At 41.0% G+C, this 25,754-nt stretch overlaps 1 protein-coding gene across 2 annotated transcripts in view; it reads left to right on the top strand.

Annotated features, from left to right (window-relative positions):
• SLC24A1 (solute carrier family 24 member 1) overlaps nt 1–25,754 on the top strand; it is a 232,857-nt gene that overhangs the window by 83,067 nt on the left and 124,036 nt on the right. For both annotated transcript variants that reach the window (XM_069222907.1, XM_069222906.1), the window contains exons 3-4: nt 1,840–1,902; nt 11,046–11,154. In XM_069222907.1, coding sequence (XP_069079008.1) covers nt 1,840–1,902; nt 11,046–11,154 — 172 coding nt within the window. The remainder of the gene's footprint in view (nt 1–1,839; nt 1,903–11,045; nt 11,155–25,754) is intronic.

Here is a 25,754-nt window from a genome sequence, read left to right as displayed (position 1 = left end):
TCTGGTGAAATTGCAGACGGAATAAGTGCAAGAAGGGCAGCACACCTAAAACTAAACAGTAAAAATACATATACATTCAAAATAATGAACAACGGATTCCTCAAAATACTTATCTTGACTGCGAGCAGTAAGAAAAGACTGCTGCTATTGAATAAAACAAGAAAAGAAAAGAAAAACATAATAGGAGCCTCTGGTCTTGCCATAAAATTGCATAGTTGTGTTTATATTACATCAGAAAAGGAGTCCACATTTTGCAAGTTCAAATGGCTGCATTGTTGGGGACAGGATAATATAACAAAAATTAAGACCTGCAGCCTGCTGGTGCACACACTAAAAGTTTGAACACTGCATCAGCTTGTTTGCAGTTTTAGCAAGCCACATGGAACATGCATTTTGTGAAAGGAGGCCTGAATTGGGAGGTCCATTCCTTGTGTGGAGGTAGACTGCTACATACACCACTCTAGTTACACTACTATTTTGGAGAGTAGAGCATAAAATTGATAGTATTGGAGAGGTGGCATAAAACCCATAAAACCCATACCATGCAATCTAAGTTGAATCATTCCTATGTAGTTGAGATAATAAAATGAACAATGACTCATACTTCTAGAGACTCATGTCCTCCATGGCACTGCAAGCTTTGTTTGTCCATGGGAACCACCCACTATAAACTGTTTACCCGTAAGCCCCAGGCTCACTACAATGTCTCTATACTGAAAATACCCTATCATTCATTACTTAGAAGAGGGAAAGAGAAGCCTTTCTACTTTCTACTATCAAGGAGAACCCATCTCATTTCTGCCCATCTCAGAGAGATGAGTGCAAACCCTTCTTCTCTCAACCTCCCCATTTGTGCTGCTGAATGCCCTCGTTCGAAAGGCTGTTTTAACGTGGATGACTGAGGAATCTCCTGCAATCTCCTGCAGGGGAGCAAATAAGCTCCCCTGGGAAGGTTCATCCCACCTTGGCATATTCTTTTTGGGTCCTATCTCTACCCATCCGTCCTGGACAACTGACCAGGGGCCGGATGTATGAAGCCTATTTGCTTTTGCAAACAGCTCGATTTGCATAATAAAACAGTGTGTGACTGCAGAAGGACTGAATAGGCAATACTTTACTGAATGGCAATTTGGGTTTGCAACCACATACCAATATGGTATTTGGAAGGGGTGTGTTTAGGTGTCCCTTCCAAATATCAAATCAGTATTAATGTTTGGTGACCAAAATCCAGTTGCAAAACATTAATACTTTACTGACTACTGAAAGGTGGTGGTAAGGCATTCGCAAATGGGAAGTGGTACCCAAGGGACCTCTCCCCCTTTCTGAATGATGAAAAAAATATTTTGTAACAGTTGCCCCTGGGCCCAGTGACTCATGGACCCCTGTCTACTCGTAAGAAACGTTAGTAACATTTTAATTCTTTTTTAATGTATCCTGTTTTCTGTTTAAAAAAAAGTACTGCAGTTAAAAAATGTGTTTTATTTAAAATGTTATCACAGACATAGTGAACTGCTAACCTCGGCAAGCCACTATCCCTGTGATGACTGGTATTCCTAGTGGGTGGCAAATTGTGATCTACTTCACTAATGTTCATGAGGTAGGTCAAATTGCAACCCACTAGGAAATGGTATTTTGCGACATACCTGGATCAGGATGCAAAATACCACACTGATCTAAAAAATACTGATTGCAAATTGCAACCAGATTTTGCAACCAGTGCTACGTATGCCTGGCCTAGGATCTCGTACTTTTCATATTAGCTCCCGGAGATGTACTGTTGATGGTGTGAGCCTGAATTGATGATGGTCTCACAATAATACTCTCCCTGTTTATTCCCAGAAAAACAATGGGTCAGTAACTGCTGATGACATGAAGACCCCAGAAGACAACAACAGGCTGAAGGTAGGTGACACTTCAGCCTCTATTTAAGTATGTGCTTCAATGCAAACAAATTTAAATGCATGACTAGTCCCTAATGTCACCCAAAAGAAACCTGGAGTATTGTCAACTAACATCCGAAAAATAAGTAGCAGCAAGTGGATGTTACTTAGAGGGGGTAGATCAGGGGATGACACTTGTCGTAGCCAATTGTCAATGCACACTACAAGATCACAACTTTTGGATCCAACTCATTGCCTTCACTGGAGAAGCATCCAGTCATATAATCGATTATAATGATATGGTGAGATCATTTGATTCTGCAGGTTTACAAGGGCCATTTGATTGCTGTCCTGAAAGATTCTAGATTGGACTTTGCTATTTGATATGAGAACCAGGCTTGCTAGCATCATTTACGTTAACTTCTTGTGAACTTGAGGTCTGCAGACTCAGGCTACTAAACAATGATTTTTCGTCTTTTCCACTATCCATCACCACTGCCCTTGTCCTGTTTCTCTGTAAGCATTTGGGGTGAATTTTACATCCCCTTCCTTTCATTCCTTATCTGTTCAAGCTCCTCGTTTTATTTCTTTTATTTCTCCGGCTTGATCCATTAGCCATCATTATTATTTTCCTTCAGCATTCAGCATTGTTTGCATTGCTTCCTTAAAATCCCTTTTGAGAGTAGATAATTATGTGCTGAACACATTCCCTTTTAACGCTGTTTCACATTTTCCATACACAAATTACACCTTGAGGTATAACTATAATGTATTATAGTTTTTTTAGGCATCGTTTTCCAATCTGACCTGCCCTGCTTCATTTTTATTCTTTTCTTGAGTTTTATCAGTTTGAATCCCTTTGGCCACCTGAGTTCTTTGGCAAGAAGGCATGAGGATGAATGATTAGACACAGACTCACCATTTTTTATTGCTTTAGCATCTTTTGGCATAGTCAGTGGATAAATGGACTTAGTCATTGATACTAGTCCATCTTCATATCTAATGAGTATGAGGGATGTCACTTCTGGGACTATACCTATAAATGGTGGTGCATATTTCATTTTTGCTTTATTGGATTGGATAGTAAAGTGGCCACCCCCTTTATGGCAGATGAACTGTAGACCACAGGAGAGATGGAGAGTCTGCTTCTTTCAGTTTTACACCAGTTTTCTTCTGCAAGAAATGTTTTGGTTTTTAGTAAGAAGGCTCCAACCCATGGAAAAGTCAAGATCCCAATTTAAAACCAGTGTTCTCTGAATGCCTGACTTTTCTAGTGTATTTGTTTGGCTTGTTAAAGGACAGATAGATTTCTGCTGTGGGTCTTCATCCTTAATTTCTGTTGAAGCAGTTATCCACTTCTTTAGTCCCTCTGTGTCAGTTAGTCCCGAATATCAGATAACTGGGGAATGTTGAGCAGTTTGTAAGCATTGTTGAATTTTGGATGTGTACTGTGAACAAAGGCACCCCATTCCTTGCTTGCTGTTCTACTCTCCACTGAAGATTTGTCTTTCCTATGATTTGGACCATTCCTGATCATTCCCTCAAGAGGTTTTCTTCTCCCTCGCTTAAGAGTGCTGCATAGTACCTGTTCTGCTCTGCGTATCCCTAGATGCCCCGTGAGGTGACTCCTTATTTTATTTATTTATTTATTTATTGAATTTATATGGCGCACAGCTACCCGGAGGTTTCCCGGCGCTTTAAGACAATGCAAGACAAGGGCCAGATCAGGAAATCCACTAGGACAGTTACTGGTTAAAGAGCCATGTCTTAAGCTCCTTACGAAATCTCGTGAACACCCTTTCATGATGCAAGTAGGAGGGAAGAGAATTCCAAAGAGAGGGAGCTAGAAAGGCAAAAGAACGTCCCCCCATTTTGGCACGTCTGATTCTGGGCACCTGGAATATTTGTTGATTGGAAGATCGAAGTGAACGAGAGGGCCGGTAATGTTGGACCAAGGTTTTAAGGTAGTTGGGAGCTAGGCCCATATTAATTCTATGCATATAGCATAGGGCTTTGAATTTGGTGCGATTCTCAATTCTCAGCCAATGTAATTCACGAAGTGCACCAGAAGTAGAGGCAGTTCTGGGAAATTGGCAAAGAAGCCTGGCCGCAGAGTTCTGAACAACTTGAAGTTTGTGTAGTACTTCTTTATTCGCACCCAAATAGAGCACGTTTCCGTAGTCCAGTCTAGAAATAACCAGCGCTTGGACAACGGTTCTTTGGGCAGCCACAGGAATCATCCAGAGAATTTTACGAAGCCACTTCAGGATAGCAAAGCAGGTAGAAGCTACTTTGGACACCTGTTGTTTCATAGTCAACTGGTGATCAATAATGATGCCCAGATTACGTGCAGAGAGAGAAGGGATTGGGGGGACACCCATCTCAGAAGGCCAATGTTGGGGGCCCCAGAGTGATTTATTGTTTCCAAATATGAGGATTTCTGTCTTTCCTCCATTAAGTTTGAGTTTATTAAAGTGCATCCAATTGGCTATCTTAGATAATCCTATTTGCAAAGAGGGAAGGTTGGAGGTTTCTTTGGGAGAGAGTGAAAAAATAAGTTGAGTGTCATCTGCATAGGAATAGATAGTTAGACCAGCTTGTTCTGCAATACTCGCTAAAGGACTGACATATATATTAAAGAGAAGTGGACTGAGAATGGAGCCCTGAGGGACTCCATAAGGGGATGCGTGAATCAGGGAGGAAGCTGTATGGGAGAAAACCTGAAAAGTCCTGTTGGATAAAAAGCTGGACAACCACGAGAGGGCTTTTCCGCCAATGCCCTTGATGTTAAGAGTTTTTAGGAGAGAGGAGTGAGATACAGTATCAAAAGCTGCGCTTAAGTCCAAAAGGATAAGAGCTACTGTTTCTCCTTTGTCAATTTGTTGGCAGATATTTTCAGTTACACCCAGTAAAGTCGCCTCAGTTGAATAGCCGGCACGAAAACCAGATTGAGAAGGATGAAGGATGTTACTGGTTTCAACAAACTGAGTCAGTTGAAGATTAACGTGTTTTTCCAAAATTTTGGAAAAAAAAGGGAGAAGAGAAATTGGGCGGAAATTAGAGAAAATTGCAGGATCAGAGTTGATTTTCTTTAGTAAAGGAAGAACCATTGCGTGCTTCCACCTTGCAGGAACAAAAGCTTCCATCAGTGACATGTTAAGAAACTGCATGATGGAGAGAAGTATGGGGGGATCTAGCTTTTGGAGTACCGTAGTGGGGATAGGGTCAAGCGGAGAGCCAGACTTAATGCTTGAGAGGATATTAAAAAAAGAGGCAGAATCCATGGGGAGCCATTCATTAAGTAGGTTAATGTTAATAACTTGGGTCATTTCTTGAGTAATAGAAGAAGGTACAGAGTGAATAGATTGGGGTATAATACTGGTGCTGGGATGATTAGAGTAATTGTGGAATTCAGAATAAATTTGGTCAATTTTATCCACAAAGAAAGTTGCCAGATCATTGCAATTTTTAGAATCAAGGTCAGGAGGTTTGGATAAGCGGGAATCACCAGAGAGTTCATTTACTACTTCAAACAGCACTTTGGGGCAATTCTGAGATTGTAAAATCATCTTGGTGGCATATTCGGCGCGCGCGGTGTTACACAAACGGTGGTAATTAAGAAGGGCTAGTTTGTAGGTAGATTTCTTGTCTGGATCATAATTTCTTCGCCATTTCCTTTCCAAGTTCTTGCATTTCGTTTTTTCCATTTTGAGTATTTCTGAAAACCAGGGAGCGGGAGGATGCTGGTAGCCCTGTTTATTCATTTTATTTGATAGAGGAAGACATACATCAATGGCAGAGGTAAGCCAATCAAGGATAACCCCGTCGTCACTTATACTCGTAATCGATGGTAAGGTTTCTTTCAGTGTAGAGTTCAGAATATTAATATCTAACTTTTTCCAGTTTCTGTAAGTACTGGATTTGGCGAGGGATGCGAAGGAAGTCGGACCCAGCTTTAGTGCAATCGTGAATTCCACCAGGAAATGATCAGACCATGGAATGGGAGTGGCTTGTTTACATGAAATAGTAGCAAGATTGGAAAAAATAGGGTCTAATAAATGTCCTGCCTTATGCGTGGGGCCTGAATTATGTAGAACAACATTTAGTGCCGCTAAGTTCGCTAAAAGAGTAGACTCCTTCAGCTGGACATATGGTGTAGTTTTCCACCTCCTGATCTAAATTTCCTACATTCAGTAGGTTTAGCACAAGATCTACATTTTCCACACTTCCTCAGTGACCTCCTGTCCTTGGTCTCCTTTTAATTTTGTTAAGCAGGGACCGTGTCCTTTGTTCCTTTTGAAAGAGGATTGATGAAGGGGGATTCCATTTGCAGCAGTATCGTCTTTCTTCTTACAAATCTGTTTGTTTGGTTCATGGCATACATTTTTGCACATGTTTATTAAGGCTAGCATATCTGAGATGTTTTTCCTGGCTGTTACTTGCTAGTATAATGCTAGGTCAATTGCTAGTATAATGGTCAATATAGCTGCCACCTCTTGCGATTGGCCATTTTGTTTGTCCTAATTTTTGACTTTGGCTGGTGCCATCTTATATTCTATACGTAGGTTAGGAATCACACTTAATGCAGTGGAAGGTTTAATGGTAGAATATCATGATGATCTGAAGTTTCTTTTCTACTTACTGCATGAAGGACGGATGAGCACAATATTAATACAAACAACGAAAACAAGGAACGGTATCTGCTCTTTAGGAAAAAACAGAGAGTAGGATGATGCACCTGTAAGCAAACACTGGAATTAATAGAAGAGCCACAGAAAGTACCTACATTGAGTTACCACTACTGCAATATGTTTTATTTATCCAGAATGCTGCCCACAGGTGGTGCTCTCCTTATCATTTGTGAAGCTGTTTGTGGCACTTACAGTTTCTCTTCCTCTAATTGTACATTTGAATGTGCATACTAATAATTCAATTGTTTTCACATTTTAAAATTAAATCATCTGCATAATGATTCTGTGCAACTATAACTCTGTTGCTTCCTCCTGGCTCTCTCCGCTCAATTTCTTCCAACTGGTGATCGTGCACCTCCTTCATCATAAGTGGAATAATTGTTTCTCACTTATGACAAATGAAATGCAGGATGTACCCTATTTTGAAGCTATCCAACATTCCATCTTACCACATGGTAAGACTACCTTGAGTAGTACTTTCCCAGAGTGTTCTTAGACTCATACAAAGGTGGCTGTACCCTTCATTTCAGCCTGCTCTATGGTGTGTATCCATCTTCCATTCTGCATTGTGCACTGGCATTTCAGATCTGTCGCTCACAGTTCTACCGTCCAAAATGTCCAGTTACCTACTTTTTTGGTTTGCCATCACTAGTCTTCACTCTAGTTTACTGTCCCCACACATGTGTAGGTATTCCCACTTCATGTCCAGAACTGCTGATATCTTTTGGTATCTCCTCAACTCCTAACCATAACCACCTCACAAACCACAAATGACTAGTCAACTTGAGCAATGAGTTTGTTTGAGCACTGTGTCTGTGCTGTGGAACCAACACCTAGATATGATAAAGTGCATTCTGTTGCAGGGGCTACCTAAAGCCACAAAGGTTAAGGTAGGCACCTATATGTCCATAGCCATTGCTCACTCTTCAGGTTTACGGTGTGAGGATCTACAGTCAGTAAAAGCTGTGCCTAAAACACAAACAGTAACATACAGAAATGAGAAGTAAACAATTACAGATATGTGTCAATAGTTCTGCTCTAGCTTGTAGTTAGCAAAATAGTCAAGGGCAGAGACAACTCTTCCAGGACATAAAATGGTACTAGAGAACATAACATAAATACAAAAGGATAACAAAGTCAAGAACAAGTAAAAAGCCTATTGAGATATAGAATTCATAAAATGCAACACAGACCGTTAAGCTCTCAAAAAAAATAGAGTGAAAACTATCAACTGAAATCGTGAAAGAGCAGAGAGATCTTAAAGAACAAGTCACACCAATTTATGACGTGTTAAGAGATTCAGGAAAATAACAACTATCCTGAAACATCCACGAGTTTTCAAGGGTCTGCTAACCTTGCAACAGGAAATACATTCTTCAGCCTAAGTCTGTGAGCAGTAGAAGTTGGGTACATGGGCGGTTGTCCTGCATCTAAATGCATATTTTCTCTTTAAAAAAATCCCTCAGAAGTTAACTGAAATATACACATTTAGAAAAGTATTAAGGTTCAGCCAATGCTAAAGTGAAAAAACTCAGAAATTCTAAAAAAAAAAAAAAAACTAAAAACACTTTGCCAGTTATGGCCTATTCCACATACGATAACTCATGACCTCTCCCCACACTAAAACAAAGTCCTCTTTATTTACTTTATTCTATCGTGAAAATGACGCGTTACCAAGTTGGAAGTTGATGGTACTTGTGATATGATATTGCAGGGTGCTCCACAATTGTCTCACCAGTATCCTGATCTTTCTTGATGATGCTCTCTTAGTTTTGACAAATGTGTCTAATTTCATTTTGCCAGTAATTCCTTCTATGTTCTCCTAAACACTCTCTTGTAACATATTCAGTTTTTTTGAATCGCAGTTTTTCACTATTCCGACTTTTCTGAAAAGAAAGAAAAGACAAACAAGACCAGCCAGACTTATCACCGTGTACAGCAAGACTCGTCAATTATTAGATGAAATAAAAACAATCAAATTAATCCACACAAAACCAGAAAATCCCAGAAATTTGACAGGATGGAAGAATGCAATACACAGCGCACACCATAACTCTCACTTCCGCCATGGGAAATGTACCCCTTTTACAAAGGCGTGTGTAAAAATAAAATGTGCACCAACAGCAAACTCTGCCAATGGTGTGTTATGATATGCGTTGTGCATTGCATACCATAATTGGGGAATTTTAGGGGAGTTTCTAGGTCTTGCCTAAATAAAACCAGCCTCATTGTTTCCAAAAACTCATAAAAAAACACATGCACATAGGGGACCTTTAGTCAACACTCTTTACCCATGAGCTGCTCAAATGACACTCTAAGTATGCTCCCTCCTACCTCATCACGTAGCATAGGACACACGGTCAGCCCACTTTAGCCATTGGAGACCTTCACTTTTTAATGACTGCATTTTGTTTATGTACATATATACAACCACCTACAAAAAAAGCCAATAATGCTAAACAGTTGAATACATTTGTACTTACCAATGACTGCTAGGTCCGATGAATAGAAAAATGTCACCACTTACATAGACAACAAATCAGGACATTTATTGAAAACTGTAATATTTCCTCACTATCATTAACAACTTTGGCATATTTATGTATTTATCCTGAGGAAAATACAAGTCATTAAAATAGCAAAAGTGTATATGCAAATGTAAATGTTGAAGTCACAGTCCCTCAACTTTGTGAAGGTCATTTGAAGCACTTACGTTTGATTAGAAAGAGACACATAGTAACCAATATAGGTAATGTAACTTCATGAAAGAACTTCCGGGCGTTTGCATCTGAATTGAGAAGGACTTCTAGGAGCGACTTGAGTTACTGCAGATTTGTGGGGACTTCAGTTGAGTGTTACTCCAGAGTGACACCCTAGTGACCACTTGAAGAACTGCAGCTTTGTGAAAGAGTTTTGAAGGTCACCCATAGCAACAGAAATCCTGCCAGAATCACTGCCAAAACAACAAACAGCTCGTTCCATCAGAGGACGTGGTGCCAGTTACTACTCCAAACTTACATCCAGAGACACACAGATACACTTACACTTAAAACATTGAGCAAACACTGAGGCCCATATTTATACTTTTTGACGCAAAACTGCGCCAACGCAGTTTTGCGTCAAAAAAATTAGCGCCGGCTAACGCCATTCTGAAGCACCATGCGGGCGCCGTATTTATTGAATGACGTTAGCCGGCGTTAGCTGCCGGCGCTGTCTGGTGTGCGTTAAAAAAAACAACGTACACCAGGCAGCGCCGGCGTAGGGGGAAAATGGCGTATGGGCGTCCAGAAATGGTGCAAGTCAGGCTGAGGCAAAAAAATCGCCTCAACCCGATTCGCGCCATTTTTTTACGACGCCCATCCCCCATTGAAATGACTCCTGTCTTAGCAAAGACAGGAGTCATGCCCCCTTGCCCAATGGCCATGCCCAGGGGACTTCTGTCCCCTGGGCATGGTCATTGGGCATAGTGGCATGTAGGGGGGCACAAATCAGGCCCCCCTATGCCACAAAAAAAAAAAAAAAAATACCTACCTGGACTTACCTTAATGTCCCTGGGGTGGGTCCCTCCAGCCTTGGGTGTCCTCCTGGGGTGGGCAAGGGTGGCAGGGGGTGTCCCTGGGGGCAGGGGAGGGCACCTCTGGGCTCATTCTGAGCCCGCAGGTCCCTTAACTCCTGCCCTGACCCAGGCGCTAAAATCCGGCGCAAATGCGGGTTTTTTAGACCCGCCCACTCCCGGGCGTCATTTTTGCCCGGGAGTATAAATCCGACGCAATAGCATCGGAGTAATTTTTTAAGACGGGAACGCCTACCTTGCATATCATTAACGCAAGGAAGGTGTTCACGCAAAAAAATGACGCTAACTCCATGAATTTTGGCGCTAGACGCGTCTAACGCCAAAGTATAAATATGGAGTTAGTTTTGCGTTGAATTTGCGTCGAAAAAAATGACGCAAATTCGGCGCAAACGGAGTATAAATATGCCCCTGAGTTGCCGCAGGCAGACATGGATCCATCAGGTATTCGAACGATCACTAAAACCTTGAGCCATCAAAAGTCCTTCGCCATTCAAGCCACAGTTTACATTATCATCCATCACTTTCTTATCGTTTTCTGGGCAGATGGTCTGCAAAAGCACATTGCTGCTGTGAGGCTTTTACCTCATTACAGAATCCTTGGGTTTTACAAGGCATCTTCAAAAGGTAGGGAGGTGTTAACAATGTTTATGGTGCTGCTCATTTGCATTCACGCCTTTCTAATATAAAGCTATTGAGATGATGACTTGATTTGAACCATTCTCTTTTATCTCCCCTACCTGTACTAATTGAGAGATGAGGAGGTTTCAGTTCAGGTGGTAACACTGTGAATAAGATTGGCGTATTATATGCTTGTGTCATCTTTGACGGTCATTTAGTTTAAATTTCTCACCTTTCACTGTGCAATGGCACGTGTTCATAGACCGCTGTCTTTTTGCCCAGCTCAAGCCGTTCCTGCAGCGGGGAAGCAGTTCGGCCTCACTGCACAACAGCACCCTCCGCAGCACCATCTTCCAGCTTATGATTCACACTCTGGACCCACTTGGGGAAGGTAAGGGTACTGATCTGCATGAATCGTGTGGTGGAGGGTAACTGTATGATTTACTTTAAACCAAGGGGAAAGATGTTACTGAGGAAAGACTAGGGGCTTGAACTACATGAATGCTCTGAGAAAGGGAGTGCCAGATACGACGAGAAGGCAAAAATGCTACCATCCCCTGGCTTGGTTTTTGTTTTTGGGTGTCACCCAGAGCACCAGTCACCCAGAACTCTCCTGATTCCTGGGCTGGAGTGCCTGAGACAATTCAAACAGAAATAGAATCAGTCTCTAGAAGTGTGCCTTGCTGGGCGCAGAGCAGGGGGTGTGTGAGGTGTGATATGGGTAGGAGAGTGGTACACTGGGCCACAGATACAACTGGTGGGGTCACCTAGATAGTTGAACAATAAACGCGTTTCGCAAGATGTCTGTTTTTGGGTAATTCCTAAGACATCACATGTGCCATTTGTTGCGAGACCTATTGATAGATTTCAGTGGAATTAGAGCTTGTCCTTTGACTTCATTGGTGGGATTCATTGCCACTCTCATTTGCTTGCTTCATATTTATTAGTGTGTGTGGGCTTTCCTTTCTCGTCTTGTATTTGTTTCTCCCCTGTCACATGGATTCATTACTGTGTTGTTCCACTGCTTGCTTTTTGAGGTGCTACTTTTTTCTTTTCCCTTAAGCACACTACAAGAATGCATATGTATTCCAACTGTCGTCCTAGTGTGCTTCTCTCCCCTTTCTACATGCTCCATGTTCCTCTTTCTCACCCACCTACTTCACCCCTACTTGCTTCTCATTACCTTCATGCAGGTGTGCTTTCTCCCTGCGAGTTCCACATAGATGTCTTTTGTTTAATGCTCTAACTCACATCGCATACTACTTCCCTCATGTGTGCCACTGTTTTACTTCTGCCCCCACCCTCAGCCCCCTTGTTGCTTCCAGCCCTTGTCACCTCCTGCACCGCTGTGTTGCTTACCATCCCAGTGTTGCTTTCCGTCTGTACAGGTGGCCACGATTGCTCTTTTAGTTTTTGCACCAATTTGATTGCCTTTTGTCCCCAGCTACTGCTTTATGCCCCTCTTTTGTGTATTGTACTTCTTTAAACTAGTCTCCATCATTGTCTCCCATAACGTACCTGTTCTGTCCTACAGTTCTTCTAAATTATGTGAATCTTCAAGGAAATAGGATGGCTGTTTATAGCGGCTGGTGCCTCTAAACGGCTGGCAGGGTCTGAACAGATTAAGTGATATGTCAGGCATAGCCTCATATGTGTGTATCTTTGCTCTAGCCCTATCAGGCTTTTTTGAGCCACCAGGTTGTCGGACAAATTCCCCTGAGTTCTCAGTACGGCACTGTGCATTGGAATGGTGTAGTGATTGGTCATGGAGTTTGTGCCGAGGAATATATATTTTTTTTTTTGCTGGAAGTGAAAGTCATCTGGAAACTGACAGAACAGGGGATAATTTAGCTATCCAAAACTGGTTAGGCATCTCCTCAGACTATCAATCTAGAATGTCAACATAAGGCATCATACAAAATGTTAAAACAGTGAAATTGCCATAAACGGCATTTGAGAAACCTCGAATAAACCTGTAGCATATGTAGAAGGGGTCGGTGTTTGTGTTTATGAATGTTGTGTTCATATAGGTTATGTGTGTGATCTATGCCTTGTCATGTGTGTTGGGTGGAGGCAGCATGTGCATTTATTTCTGTGAGAGGAGAGGTGTATGAGTCTGTGGTGACCTTCCACTATGTTTGTTTTGGGTAGAGATGACACGATTATGTGGGAGCTGTATGTTTATGTGTGGAATAGTGGTGGTAAAGGTGTTTATGTGTGGAACATGTTTTTTTGGGGTTAGGCAAATTGTGGTTCTATATATGTGCTGTATGGCCGATGTAGGTGTGAGGTGGGGTGGTGTATCTGTCAGTGGGAGAAGAGGTGTTTGAGGTCTGAATATGGCATCTGTATACTGGGTGAGAGTGGGTGGTGTGAATGTGTTTTGTGTACCAGTGGGCAGGGTCTAGATTGTTTTTGAGTACATTAAATATATATAGGTATTTTAGTAGCAAAGTCCGGATTTAGATGTTGAAGTAAAACATACCACTTACTACAGAACTCTGCATTATTTTTACTCATGTCTAGCAAATATAGAATATTTAAATGTTTAAATCAGAAGACTGTGGAAAACGTGGAGAGGAGCACTGTGGTAATATATATTTAGAACATTATATTAAATACCAATTTTAGAGTTTGTTAATATACTTGAGTGATGTATTAATCTGTATTTAAGTACCACAATCTCTATAAATAAAAATGAATACCTACAACAAAGAAATCGTTGTATCTTTACATGTGGACATGTTTAACATTGAACATCATTTTCATGCCACTGAAGAACACATTATACCTGAGCTCCTAATAAAAATTTGGGCAGAAAACAGAGTTGTAGCCCAAACCAATATTGTTATGCATGTGGTATATTGCATATGGGCTCACCACATGTATAACATTGTAAAAATTAGTTAGGTCAACCTGGAGGAATTTGCTTCCTGAACGAAAGGCCCAGAATGATAAGACAACATGCTGAAATCAGTGATTATTCTCTGTTATACATGAATTACTGATTGTCAAGGTATTGGTAATACTGGGTGCGGTATTACCACATTGCAGTTACAGCAGGTCTCAGAGTGAAAGCTATAGTGTAGTGCTTCTACTACTCACCCCCAAAACCTTGCTGGACAGATTCCACATATAGCAAGTCCTGTTTCTAGTCAAAACTTATACTGCAACATTAGCTGTACACCACTTTATTTTCTACATCAGGTTTTTCTATAATTTTGTTTATCAGAAGCCAATATGAAGTAAGAACAGTTTGTTAGTTCTGCCGCCAAGAGACCACATTACACAATCAAAATACAGCAACATCAAGTTGAATGGGAAATATATTCATGGATCTCTTGGCACATCCTTTCTAATAAATATTTGGGAAATAGTGGTTATAAAGTGAACTTAACTGAACAATGTCCCATGGAATTCCTCTGTGTGGTCAGACATACGTGCCATATTAATGCCACATAATTTGCTCCACTTTCATATTTTACTTTCCATTTTTATGGGGATGCACCAGTTTTGGTGAGGTATATTTTAGGAGGAAAGGGATGTAAGACCACTATTTAGATTGGATTTTGTATGAGTCTGAGACCAATGGCATTTTTAAGAACTGTAAAGTAATAATACAAGCTTAGATTAATTATCTGAGGATTAAGGATATTGATCTGTAAACCAGTCGTTGTATTGCGTAAACAAGTAGACTAACAGGCCTGCAAGATCAAGTACGATGAAGGACCAGGCATTACTGCATTCACTGAATGGAGAAATGTACATTCTGAGTGACATCTTTGGGAATTTAGGGAAGAGGTAGAGGGTGTGAAGATAACTCAGCCATGCAATCCAGAGCCAACTGGAGAGATGTGAGCTTCCAGACTTATCTGAACCCACTACCAAACTCAGGGTAACAATACATAAGTTAGACATAGACCTGTGATTAGCAAAATTGGACTCAAGAGAAACAGACACCGGATAACACCAAACTGCCTGGTGGTGCAGCTTTACTTGATCTGCACTACAGGAGTATGGAAATCTAAATATAAGAGAAGATGGCTATAGTACTGGCATCTAACATCTGATATTGTACATGATATATCTTCTGACACTGTATTTCCAACTCTCTATTCGGGAACTAAAGTTTATATTTTTCCTAAACTGAAATACAACTAGAGTTCATATAAGAACTCCAAGCTCTAATTTGTTTGCTAAAGAGAGCTATCTTTAATATTATGTGATAACATTCTCTGGATCAGATTACATTCAATGTAAACTGATGACACCTGTAATATGAAAAGAGTTCATTGATATTATATATTAAGCCTACACAAACAGCAATCATAAACCTTTTGAATTAATGCCTTTACAGCCATACATGGCCTAATAATTTAAAGTCTGAGCAGGACAAAATTACAACAATTCTTTGTGTGGAAATAAACAAAGCGCAAAATGAGAGTTTGTAATCCTAATGGATGACTTCTAAAAACCGACAAACTTCAAAATAAGAGTTTGGTGATGACTCCTTTTGAAAACTGACAAAGTTGAAAATAAGACTTTGTAATCATAATGAATGACGAGTTTAAAATCCATAATGAAAAAGTTCTGGAACAAAAAAGCAAGTCTACATCCTTATACAAGTGTGGCACTATCATACTTCTCTGACTTGAGCAGTGTCTTTTGTTGACTTCCTAAAGTTACAAAGTATGAAGATTCCAAACTTCTAAAAAGCAGGTCAGAGGCACAGCAACTTTGTGTCATAATTGCATAGCAAGGATGCTATAAGTCACGAGGAACCTGTACTCTAGGCAGTCAAGGTGTCCAACACCATTTGCAAACCTCATAAGAATCATGTGAGTTCATGAGACATGTAGTCTTACTTTCCCTCACTCAGGTAGTATGTTAATCTGAGACACAAGATCTCTGCTTAGGTGGTGCCTATTCTCTGTGCACATCTCTGTTCTCTCCTGCTCCTGAAGAGTCACATGTTCAGGAGATTCAGGATATTGCATCTCGCTGCAGGACCAGAGCTCTGAGCACATCCCACGCATCTTGACACAGTGATGCGAGTATCAGCAAAGGAGATGTATTACATGTCAGAGGAGATTGATGACAACACACTACAGGAGATATAAGTACACACATAAATGGAGGTGGTCTACATAGAAGGGTATCTGAACAACAGCATATCAGAGGAAATGGATAGTCTGAGAATGATGGATTACACACCTGTGAAGCAGAAAAATTCAAGACATGGAAAGAAACAAACAACATCAGAGGCAATGCACTACAGTTAGTGAGCATTAAATAAAGATATAGAATTGTAGCTTTTCCTATATTGAAACCTAAAGGAAAAGAAAGAATTAAAATAACACATAGCTGAATATGCTACATAGGTATGTGTGTATTTATCAGTAATTTTACATATACAGTTTATAATCAGTATACACAGCTAAATCTTATGAATGCACATAGGCAGATGAATTAGGAAATAGTCATACAGACTATTAGTGCAAGAGAGATATTAGAGTACCTTGTGAGATAATGACAAGGATTACTCTGCCAATCAGAGTCTCATGTACAAATTGTGCATAGTATGCAGTGTAGCCATAGATGTTATATGATATAAATACAAAACCAAGTGGGTATCATACGATTTACTTTTGTACTGCTATTAAGTATATACTTATTATTTGTACTTTGTTCAAATAATATATTGTGAAGATGTCTAAAACTATGTTACTTTTGTTAACAATTTCCCTTCATGATGGCATTAGATGGATGAGCAAAGCTACACTACAAGTAGAGATAAAGTAGCATACTCCTTGCACGCTGTCAGTCTACAGCATTGTGCTGAGAGTATCCTGTAAGTATGCAGTCTTGCGTGCTAATGAAAAATTATGCTAAAAAGATTAAAGATTAAAGATATCTTGAGTAACAAAACAACGGGACAAGATATGAGTTTGCTTTATAAATATTATAAGATGTTGTGCAGTAACAAGTTGGATTATGTTGCCTGTACTTTTACATATTTTGCATTGCATTAAGACTTAATTTTTTGGAAATCTTTGTTATTTAAAAGGAACCGCATCTGTACTTTGCAATCGCGGACGGACATCAAATAACCATAGGAACAACAGGGGCTATCAGCCATTATTAATATAATCATGATCAAGCAGAGGCGCTTTTATGGCCCGAACATCAAAGAAATGGAGCATATTACCCATGCCTAGTTCCCTTGGTTCATGCATACCCAGAGTGGTGGATCTCCCGCTCCGCAATTCATCTATAATTGCACCATGGTCCCCAGACTCTGTTCCATTTTTGGGGCCAACTTCGACTTTGGTACACTACCATTTCTGCCCTTTGACACCAGTCTAAGTCAGTCGATCACTCTTCCAACGTTGGGGACAACAGTTTGAATTCTATACTATGAAGAGGTTACTCTTTTTGAAAATTTCACTCTACGATGGTGGTTGTATACGAATAAGCAAAAAGACATTACATCTAGAATTACAGTACCATATGTTACTATATGTCACAGAAAGACATGAGCCTTTCCAACTTACATAATATACGTGTTGGAAAATGGGTTATTGGTAGGGCAGGTAGGTACCTACACCTAGCAACAAGCCACTAACCTCCACATAGGTACAGTTAGGTCTCAGTAAATTAATCCCAGCTCAACCCTTGGTAGCTTGGCAACGAGCGTCAAGGCTTAACTTAGGAGACAAAGTGTAAAGCATTCAAATATCACAAAACAGTAATTAAATAAAACACAGGAAACAGTTTAAAAATCCAAAACCAATTTATAAAAATAGTTTATATTTTTATCTTTAAAATGACACAAAAATGATTAAAATCGGTTCAGGGGAACCGGAGATATGAATTTTTAAAGAATTATTACTTTTCTAGCGCTTAGAAACAAAAAGCGCCAATCGGGTCATCTGGTTGCACCTCGACCGGGGCAAAGTCAAACTTTCAGGCCGACCGCGATGGAGCCCTGCTCGGCTACAGGTCGCGGGAGGCCTCGGTTAAAAAGTTACCTTCTGACTTAGTCTTTATTTTGAAGTTTTTCTTCACCGGGACGAACCTGCCAGTTGAATCCGACCTCCTGGAGCCCTTGTCCGTATACGCGATGTGGGTTTCCTCGGTGGAGACTTTTACCTTCGGACTTAGTCGTTTTTTCGAGATGAAAATCCTTCGACCGGGGTAAACCTGGATCTTGATCCGACGTCCATGGAGCCCTTCTCGGATACGATGGCTGGGAGGTCCCGGTCAACTTTTTACGTTCGGACTTAGTCTCTTTTTTGGATGTTTTTCTTTACCGGGACGAACCACGACGTCAGGCCGGGTCGCGGTTGAGGCAAGCCGGCTAGAATTTCCGCGGCGGGTCGGTCCCTCTCTGGAGCTTTTTTCCAAAAATTCTCAAATCTTTTCCAAACTTCTGGGGCTTCACCCAGATGTTCTTTTAAGGTTCTTTTGGGGTCCACAGCTCACCCCAAGGGTCCAGAAGTTCTGTGATGGTCCTTGGGGGGTGCGGACTTCAACTCCCAGAATGCACCTGGCGCAAACTCCTTTTTGGCCACTGGACAGTGGTCAGCTGGTCGCTTTCTTCAGGAGTTGGTGCAGGGGACTCTGGTTTAGCAATTTTTCACCTGTAGCAAACAGGGAGTCCCTCCTTGAACCAGTTGAAGCCAGGCAAAGTCCTTCTTGTGGTGAAGCCCAAGTGTGCAGCTGGTGCAGTCCTTCTGAGTGCAGGGTCCAGGTGCAGGCCAGGGGTCCAGCAGGGCAGTCCTTCTTCTTCTTTAGTTCCTTTCTTGTTGAATTCTGGAGGGGATCTGAGGTGTGGGTGCAGGTCTGCCAGTTTTATCCTTGCTCCTGGGTGAAAAGCAGGGGGGCCCTGGTTCTCCAATCAGGGACAGGGTCGTCCCCCTGTGATGACCACTTCCTGGGAAGTGTGGCAAAAATCCATCCCAGAAGGCAACAGTCTCTAAAAATCCAACATGGATGAATCTGATTTTTGGAGGTTACATCTGGCTGAGCCCACCCACTGGTGTGGCTAAAAATCATAAACACACCCCTCTCCTGCCCTCTCCTAATCTAATCAAGGGGGCACCTAATTGTCTGGGGTTGCAGGATGTGGGGGTGTTGCTGGGTGCTGCAAATGTCCTTCTCTGCCTTTGAAGACCAGTTTGGCAGCCCTCCCCCTTCCTGCCTCACCATCTGCTGAGGGGAGATTCTCTCCCCCAAGCACATTCCTTTGTGTGAAGTCAGGCCACTTCACACCTCATCAAGGCAGCCTGGCAGAAGCTGCTGCAGGCTGGCCAATCAGAGCACAACAGCAAAAACAATGCAGAGCTGAAATTGGCAACTTTTTAGGTAAAGTCTAAACTTTTTACCTGGACAAGTTATATTAAATCCAACAAGTGGAAGTTGTGGGATTTATTACAACAATCAATTTGACACCAAATTCTTGGTATGTAACATTTAAGGAGACTTTAAAATTTAAAATAAAGTCTGCCCATTCTAGCCTATGAAGGCCATTTACTTCAATGAGGGAAAAACGAATTTGGCTGTTTTTACCTCACCAGGGCTTATAAATCTATTTTTATAAAGTCCCTGCTTATAGTTACATGGCACCCAGCCCTAGGGGCACATAGGGCACACCTTAGGGGTGACTTATATGTAAAAATAAGGTAGTTTAAGACTTTGGAAGTACCTTTAATTCCAAAGTCGAATTTGCATATAACTTTAATTTAAAAGCAGCCAGCAAGGCAGGCTTGCTTTTAAAATGACACTGGGCACCTCAGCAATGCACCTAGGTGTGCACCACCTATGCTGTGGTCCCTAAACCTACATGCCCTACCATATACTAGGGACTTATAGGTAGGTTAACTTAGCCAATTATAATTAGCCTAATTTGCATATCCATTTTACACAGAGCACAGGCCCTGGGACTGGTTAGCAGTACCCAGGGCACCATCAAAGTCAGGAAAACACCAGCAAAAAGAGGAAAATGGGGGCAAAAAGTTATGGGGCCTCTGCAATCAGCCCTGTTTTCTCACAATACGAATTAATAAAATGAAACTGTTTGGTTCCAAAAGAAAGTTGTTTTCATGCTTTGTAAGATAGATAGATAGATTGATTTTACAATCAGGCTACTATGTGGCACTCACAGAGGCCCTCTGGGGTCCTGCCTTTATTCCAATATAGGATTATATACACTTCTACACTTTCCATTCACAGATACACTTCAAATTCCAGTCCAGGGTACTAAACAACCTTCCTGATGAGTCATGGTCTCTGTAGCTCTTTCTGTCTCCAAACCATGCCCCAATCACACTCTGGTGCTGGTGGAGGTGCTCTATTCTCTCTCTTAATTCCTGGATTCCACTGCTTTCCTGACTGCTTAATACTTGACTTCTGGACTGTTCACTCTCTTGGCTCCAACCCATACTCTGTTCCTGGCTTCCCAGTATACTGTTTTGTGTCCCTGGTCTTCCATTTTCCAAATCCCACTTCTGCCTTCCCTTCAATGGTGGTTTCCTGATTCATTGCACCTGGTTGATTCCTTGCACCTGACTTGCCACCTGCACCTGTGCTCCTCCCCTGAGCCTCCTATTTCTGTGTGCTGAGCCCAGAGTGCTGCGGCTCACAACTGAATTTGCTGCTGAGTCTCCTTGTACTCGGTCTGATCCTGCAACTATATTCCAGGCTTGGCTTTGATTCCTGTTTTCATTGCCGTTTGACTCCATGTTCGTGGATCTTGTTTCTCCTGCCTATTTGTCCCCAGGTTTGCCTTGCACCCTGACACATCCAGTCCTATTTTGTACATGAAGATTTCATGTCTTTTATTCAATGTTGCTGTTCTGATTGCAATTCCTTGGCCTGTCCTAGTTAGTGTGCAGATTTCCAGTCCTTAACCCTTATTTCAGTCCAGATTTTCTCTGAGCCCAGTTTCTGTATACCTTCTACTGGTTGGCTTTGTCTTCTTGTGCGTGTACATTATTATCCTGATTTTCATTACTTCCAAAGGTGCCAATTAGACTCCAAGCTTGTGCTTTGGCACAGAGAACCACCCAGCACGCCTCCATTGGAGCTGCTGGGTGTCTCCCTGAGCTCTGTGATCTTCAGCTGCTCTTTCCCTTCTTGTAAGAACTTTTTCACCTCACAGAGAGATCACTTCCAAGGAGCAGACAATTTTTTATGACAGTGTACGTACTATTTCCTTGCTTTTGCTTTCCTGTTGTTTGTATTAGTGTTTCCCCTGCAGACGTCAGTTTCCTGCTGACTGGCTGTTCCAGCCATCTTCTGTCCTGCTTTCGTCCCTGCCTTCAGGTACTCTCTTGTTTATATTCAACTCATTCTCTAGCAACACTTTGTCCAGTCACAGAGCACTCTGCCCCCCTGTTACCTTGCCTTGTTCCTAAAGCTACTACTGCCCCTGACAGATTGTCCTGAACTAGCTAGACTCCTGACAATAGATAGATAAATATTTGTGAGAAATTGGGCGTTGGTTGAGTGGGGTGTTGACCCTGCTCAAGCGACAGCCACAATCCCTGTCAACGTGAACCAGAAAAGTCACTAAATTAACCTGTGCTTAAGCCTATGGTAGTCTGACACAGGAGCAGTCAGGCTTAAATTAGAGGCAATGTGTAAATTATTTATGCAGCACAAAAACAGTAATAAAGTGAACATGCAGCACAAGAAAAATTTCATACTAATTTATAAAACTATAGTAAATTTTAACAAACTATTTAACACCAAAACGGCAAAAATCGAATCAGTAGAACCAAAGTTATGAATGTTTAAAGTTTAACATAAAAGCTAGCACTTAAAGGTCAAAGCCCCAATCAAGGACATCTTGTCGTACGAGAATGGGTCACAGTCGAAAAATATCGCTAACCACATTTGAGCGCGGGCCAGATACAAGAAGTGAATTGGGCCCAGTAGGCGCTTACTTTTGGATTTAGAAGACATTTTGTGGAAACGATTCTGAGATGGCAAAATTCATCAGGACAAGGCTGCAGGCAGTGTCTGAGGAAGAGGTGTTGTCGTTGGGGAGCCGCTGGACGAAGTAACTGCAAAGATTTCCACGTTCTGACTTAGGGCCTTATTTAGAACTCGGCAGACAGGTTACTCTGTCTCAATGGTGACGGATATCCCATCCACTGAAATCTAAACCCCATAAAATATAATGGGACCATTGCGGCAGGGTAACCCGTCTGCCGAGTTCTAAATCAGGCCCTTGGGGCCAGATGTATCAACGATTTTTGCGATCTGAGATGTATCAAGTCCAATTTGCGATTCGTTAACTCATTACCGAATCGCAATTGGATTTGTGACTACATACCGATTCGGCATTAGGAAGGGGTGTGTCAAGGGCATCCCTTCTTAATACCGAATCGCAGAGGTATGTATGATTGTTTTGTGACTGTCAATTTGGTCGCAAAACCATCCCAGTTAACATCAATTTCAAATTGGTGCTAACTCATTCCCAAGGGACTCTTTCCCCTTTGTGAATGCATGCAAAATCATTTTTTAAGAGCAGGCAGTTGTTTCTTTTTTAAACTCATTCCGTTTTCATTTAAGGAAAACAGACTGCATTAAAAAAAAAGATTGCTTTATTTAAAAGCAATCGCAGACACAGTGGTCTGCTGAGCCCAGCAGACCACCATCCCTGTGATTGTAGCCATTCGCAATGCATCGCAAATCGCGACCTACCTCATGAATATTGATGAGGTAGGTCCATTTGTGAGCCCTTTCAAATCGCTATATGAAATTCCTAGAGTTTCATACATTCCAATAGCTATTACTTAATTGCAATTCGCAAAAAATCACAATTTGGTAATTGCTTTTGGAATTAATGATACATCTGGCCTTTAGTCTCTTTTTTGGAAATCTAAAATCTCCAGCAGAGTGAAGATGAAGCATGTGACCAATGAGGGCTCCACAGGGCCGGACACCTCTTTCAGGAAGGACCACTAAACAAGATTTGCTGTTGCTGAGAGCAACGTAGCAGGAGGTGTCACAAAGTCAGGCTGACCCCGGTTTTGATTTTTGGCTACTTTGGCACCTTGACCACCACTACGAAGGATCCAGGACTAGAGAGGCACTATTTAGAGGGTCCAGGTGTGGAATCAAGATGGTTGCAGCTTTTTCTGTCGCTGAGGCTCTGATCTGGAGCCCAGCCAACTAGCCCTTGGAGTCACTATGGTAGCCCTTGATTGGAACAGGGCTCAGACAGAAGGGGAGGCCTCTGAAGGCTCAAGGTAGGTTTCAGGCTGCAGAGCAGTCCTTCCAGGTGCATCAAAGCAGTCTTCTTAAGTACACAACAGACCACACCAGTAACAGTCCTCTGAGATTCATTTTTCAGGTCCAGAATGTGAACTGAAAAGTGGGTGTAAGGGTCATATTTTATACCTGGTGCCTTCTTTGAAGTAGGAGTAGTAGGAGTAGTTTCTAGGGATATTCCTTTGAAGTCCATTGAATTTTATGCATCCTCCGCCCTGGCTCCAGCCTAGCTGTCTAAACAATGAAGTGGTGTGAAATCCTTTTGTGAAGGCAGGACACAGCCTACTGATTTGCAAGTGGGGCTGTGCCCATTCAGGCACACCTAAAGCCTCTATTTTGTGGCCGCCCGGGAAGAATAAATAAACTCGAACTGACAACCACACTTTGTCATGGGATCCAGGAACAGGTTGCAGGTACCAATGTTCTAAAAGTGCCATTTTCAAAAGTGTGACTTAAAATCTGACTTTACCCTTTGAAGAGGGTTTTAAATGACAATTTCTCAGACATTTAACATTAAAGTCCTACTTGCTCCCAATCAAACGTTAGCACTTATTAAATGTCAATAGGCAATCCACTGTTATTCTATGGGAGAGGTAGGCCTCACAATAGTGAAAAACACATTTAGGAGTTTTTCATTACCAGGACATATACAATTTAAAAATACATGTTCAATCTTTTAATTCCAAGGCACCCTGTCCTATGGCCTGCATAGGAGTGACCTTTATGTAATAAAAGGGGGGTTAAGACTTGGCAAGGAGGTTATTTTGCCATGTCGAATTGGCATTTTAAAATTGCATATAGGCTGCAATGGCAGGCCTAAGACTTGTTTTAAGGGGCTACTTCAGTGGGTGGCACAATAAGTAGTTGAGGCCCACTAGCAGTATTTCATTTTACAGGCACTGGGTATATGGTATACCACTTTACTAGAGACTCATAAGTAAATTAAAAATGCCAATTAGGTGTTAGCCAATTTGACTATGTTTTAGGGAGTGCGCACAGAAACTTTAGCACTGGTTAGCAGTGGTAAAGTGCACACAGTCCTAAGGCCAACAAAAATTAATTCAGAAAAAAATAGGAGGAGTGAAATGAAAAAAGCTTGGGGTGACCCTGCAGTGTGGGCCGAGTCCAACAATACTGTAGATATATTATGGAATTGGCTGACTGGAATTCCTGGATTTGTGAAGCTATACAAAGGTACAATAAGTTTGTGCTGAGTGATGGAATGTCATTCCACATTCTTATACTTGGCTTTGGTCGTTCTGTGATTGAAATGGTGTTTAATTCTCAGAAACCTAAATTATGTATTAAGACTAAGGTATTTTGCTGAAATAGGAAAACAATCTAGTTGATATGATAACATAGCTGTGTTGTCGCTACTGAACACAATGTTTTTCATTTTGCATGTACATAAAGCAAAGATTAACATTAGACACATTGCTTTGCACCAAGGAACAAAGGGCCTAATTTTAATAGTGGAGGACAAGTTACTCCATCACAAATGTGATGGATATCCCGTCTGCCAAAATCTAAACCCAATAGGATATAAAGGGATTTAGATTTCGGCAGACGGGAACGTCATGACTATTGTGATGGAGTAACTCATCCGCTAATATCTAAATCAGACCTCTCAATTAATTTTGAGAATAATATTATGGATTAATGTTGGTAAACTGTTATACGCTGATCATTAGAGGGCAATGATGAGAGGAGAAGAGAGCACTTAAACTGCACCCATCATTCAATGTCTGTTCAAAAAACCTCTCCTTAACGTGAAATAATTAATGCTTATTAAGGTGTTTCATTATTTTAGCCCTACATCTCAAACAGTGTAAATGTTACCTTTCTGAAGCTTACAAAAATGGAAGTTTCTATAACAAAATACAAGTTCACAAGAATAAACTGTAGTTTAATTATAACTGTGGGGAAACATGCTGTTTGAGCATCGAACAAAATTAGATAGCATTATATTTTTTTTTTTATCATTACAAAAGATTAACATGCATTCAGCTGTGTTTTACTGATGTTAAATCACTTTCCTTATTGCCAAGCATACCAAACAAGATATAAATTCATTCATAAACAATAAAACCTCTGGCACAATTTCCCACTCAGCATGTTTAAAATGATCATGTTTCAAACCACACTTCTCTGTATATTGAACTTTCAATGCAACCATTGTTTCTAGGTTTACTAAAACCTTCCTTTACAATTTAAGTAGAGGTTTTACATTCTGCGTAAAACCAATTTGCATAGCTAACAAGTATAATGAGGTTTTACATCTGACTCACAAATAGTGTGTCAGTCCTACAGCAGTGATGTAATTTTTCAATTGCGAATGGAAACAACAGTTTCCATTTTTCATCAGTGCCTGGCAGAGAAATATGGGATATCTTTTAGCACATATTATAAACAAGCATTCAATAATTTGCCCTCACTTATACACACACAGAATGTAAAGTTCGCAAAGCTAAATGTTTTTCAAATCTAAAAATATATGGCTTGAATATTGTAGGTAAAAATGGAAAATCACATGAACTCTCAACATTATTAAAGTGTACAAATATTATGGAAAATACAATATCTGTAACTTTTATCCTTTCAATATGTTTTAACAAAAACAATACTCTAGTAAGTACCTGTGACCTTGGAAAATATGTGATGTAACTGAAAAAACAGAATTGCATCTCTGAAAAGGAGTCAAGATTTTAA

Source organism: Pleurodeles waltl, chromosome 3_1, assembly GCF_031143425.1.
Source record: "Pleurodeles waltl isolate 20211129_DDA chromosome 3_1, aPleWal1.hap1.20221129, whole genome shotgun sequence".
Classification (NCBI taxonomy): domain Eukaryota; kingdom Metazoa; phylum Chordata; class Amphibia; order Caudata; family Salamandridae; genus Pleurodeles; species Pleurodeles waltl.
The sequence above is the reverse complement of the archived record's forward strand: the minus strand, read 5'-3'. Positions and strand labels throughout refer to the sequence as shown.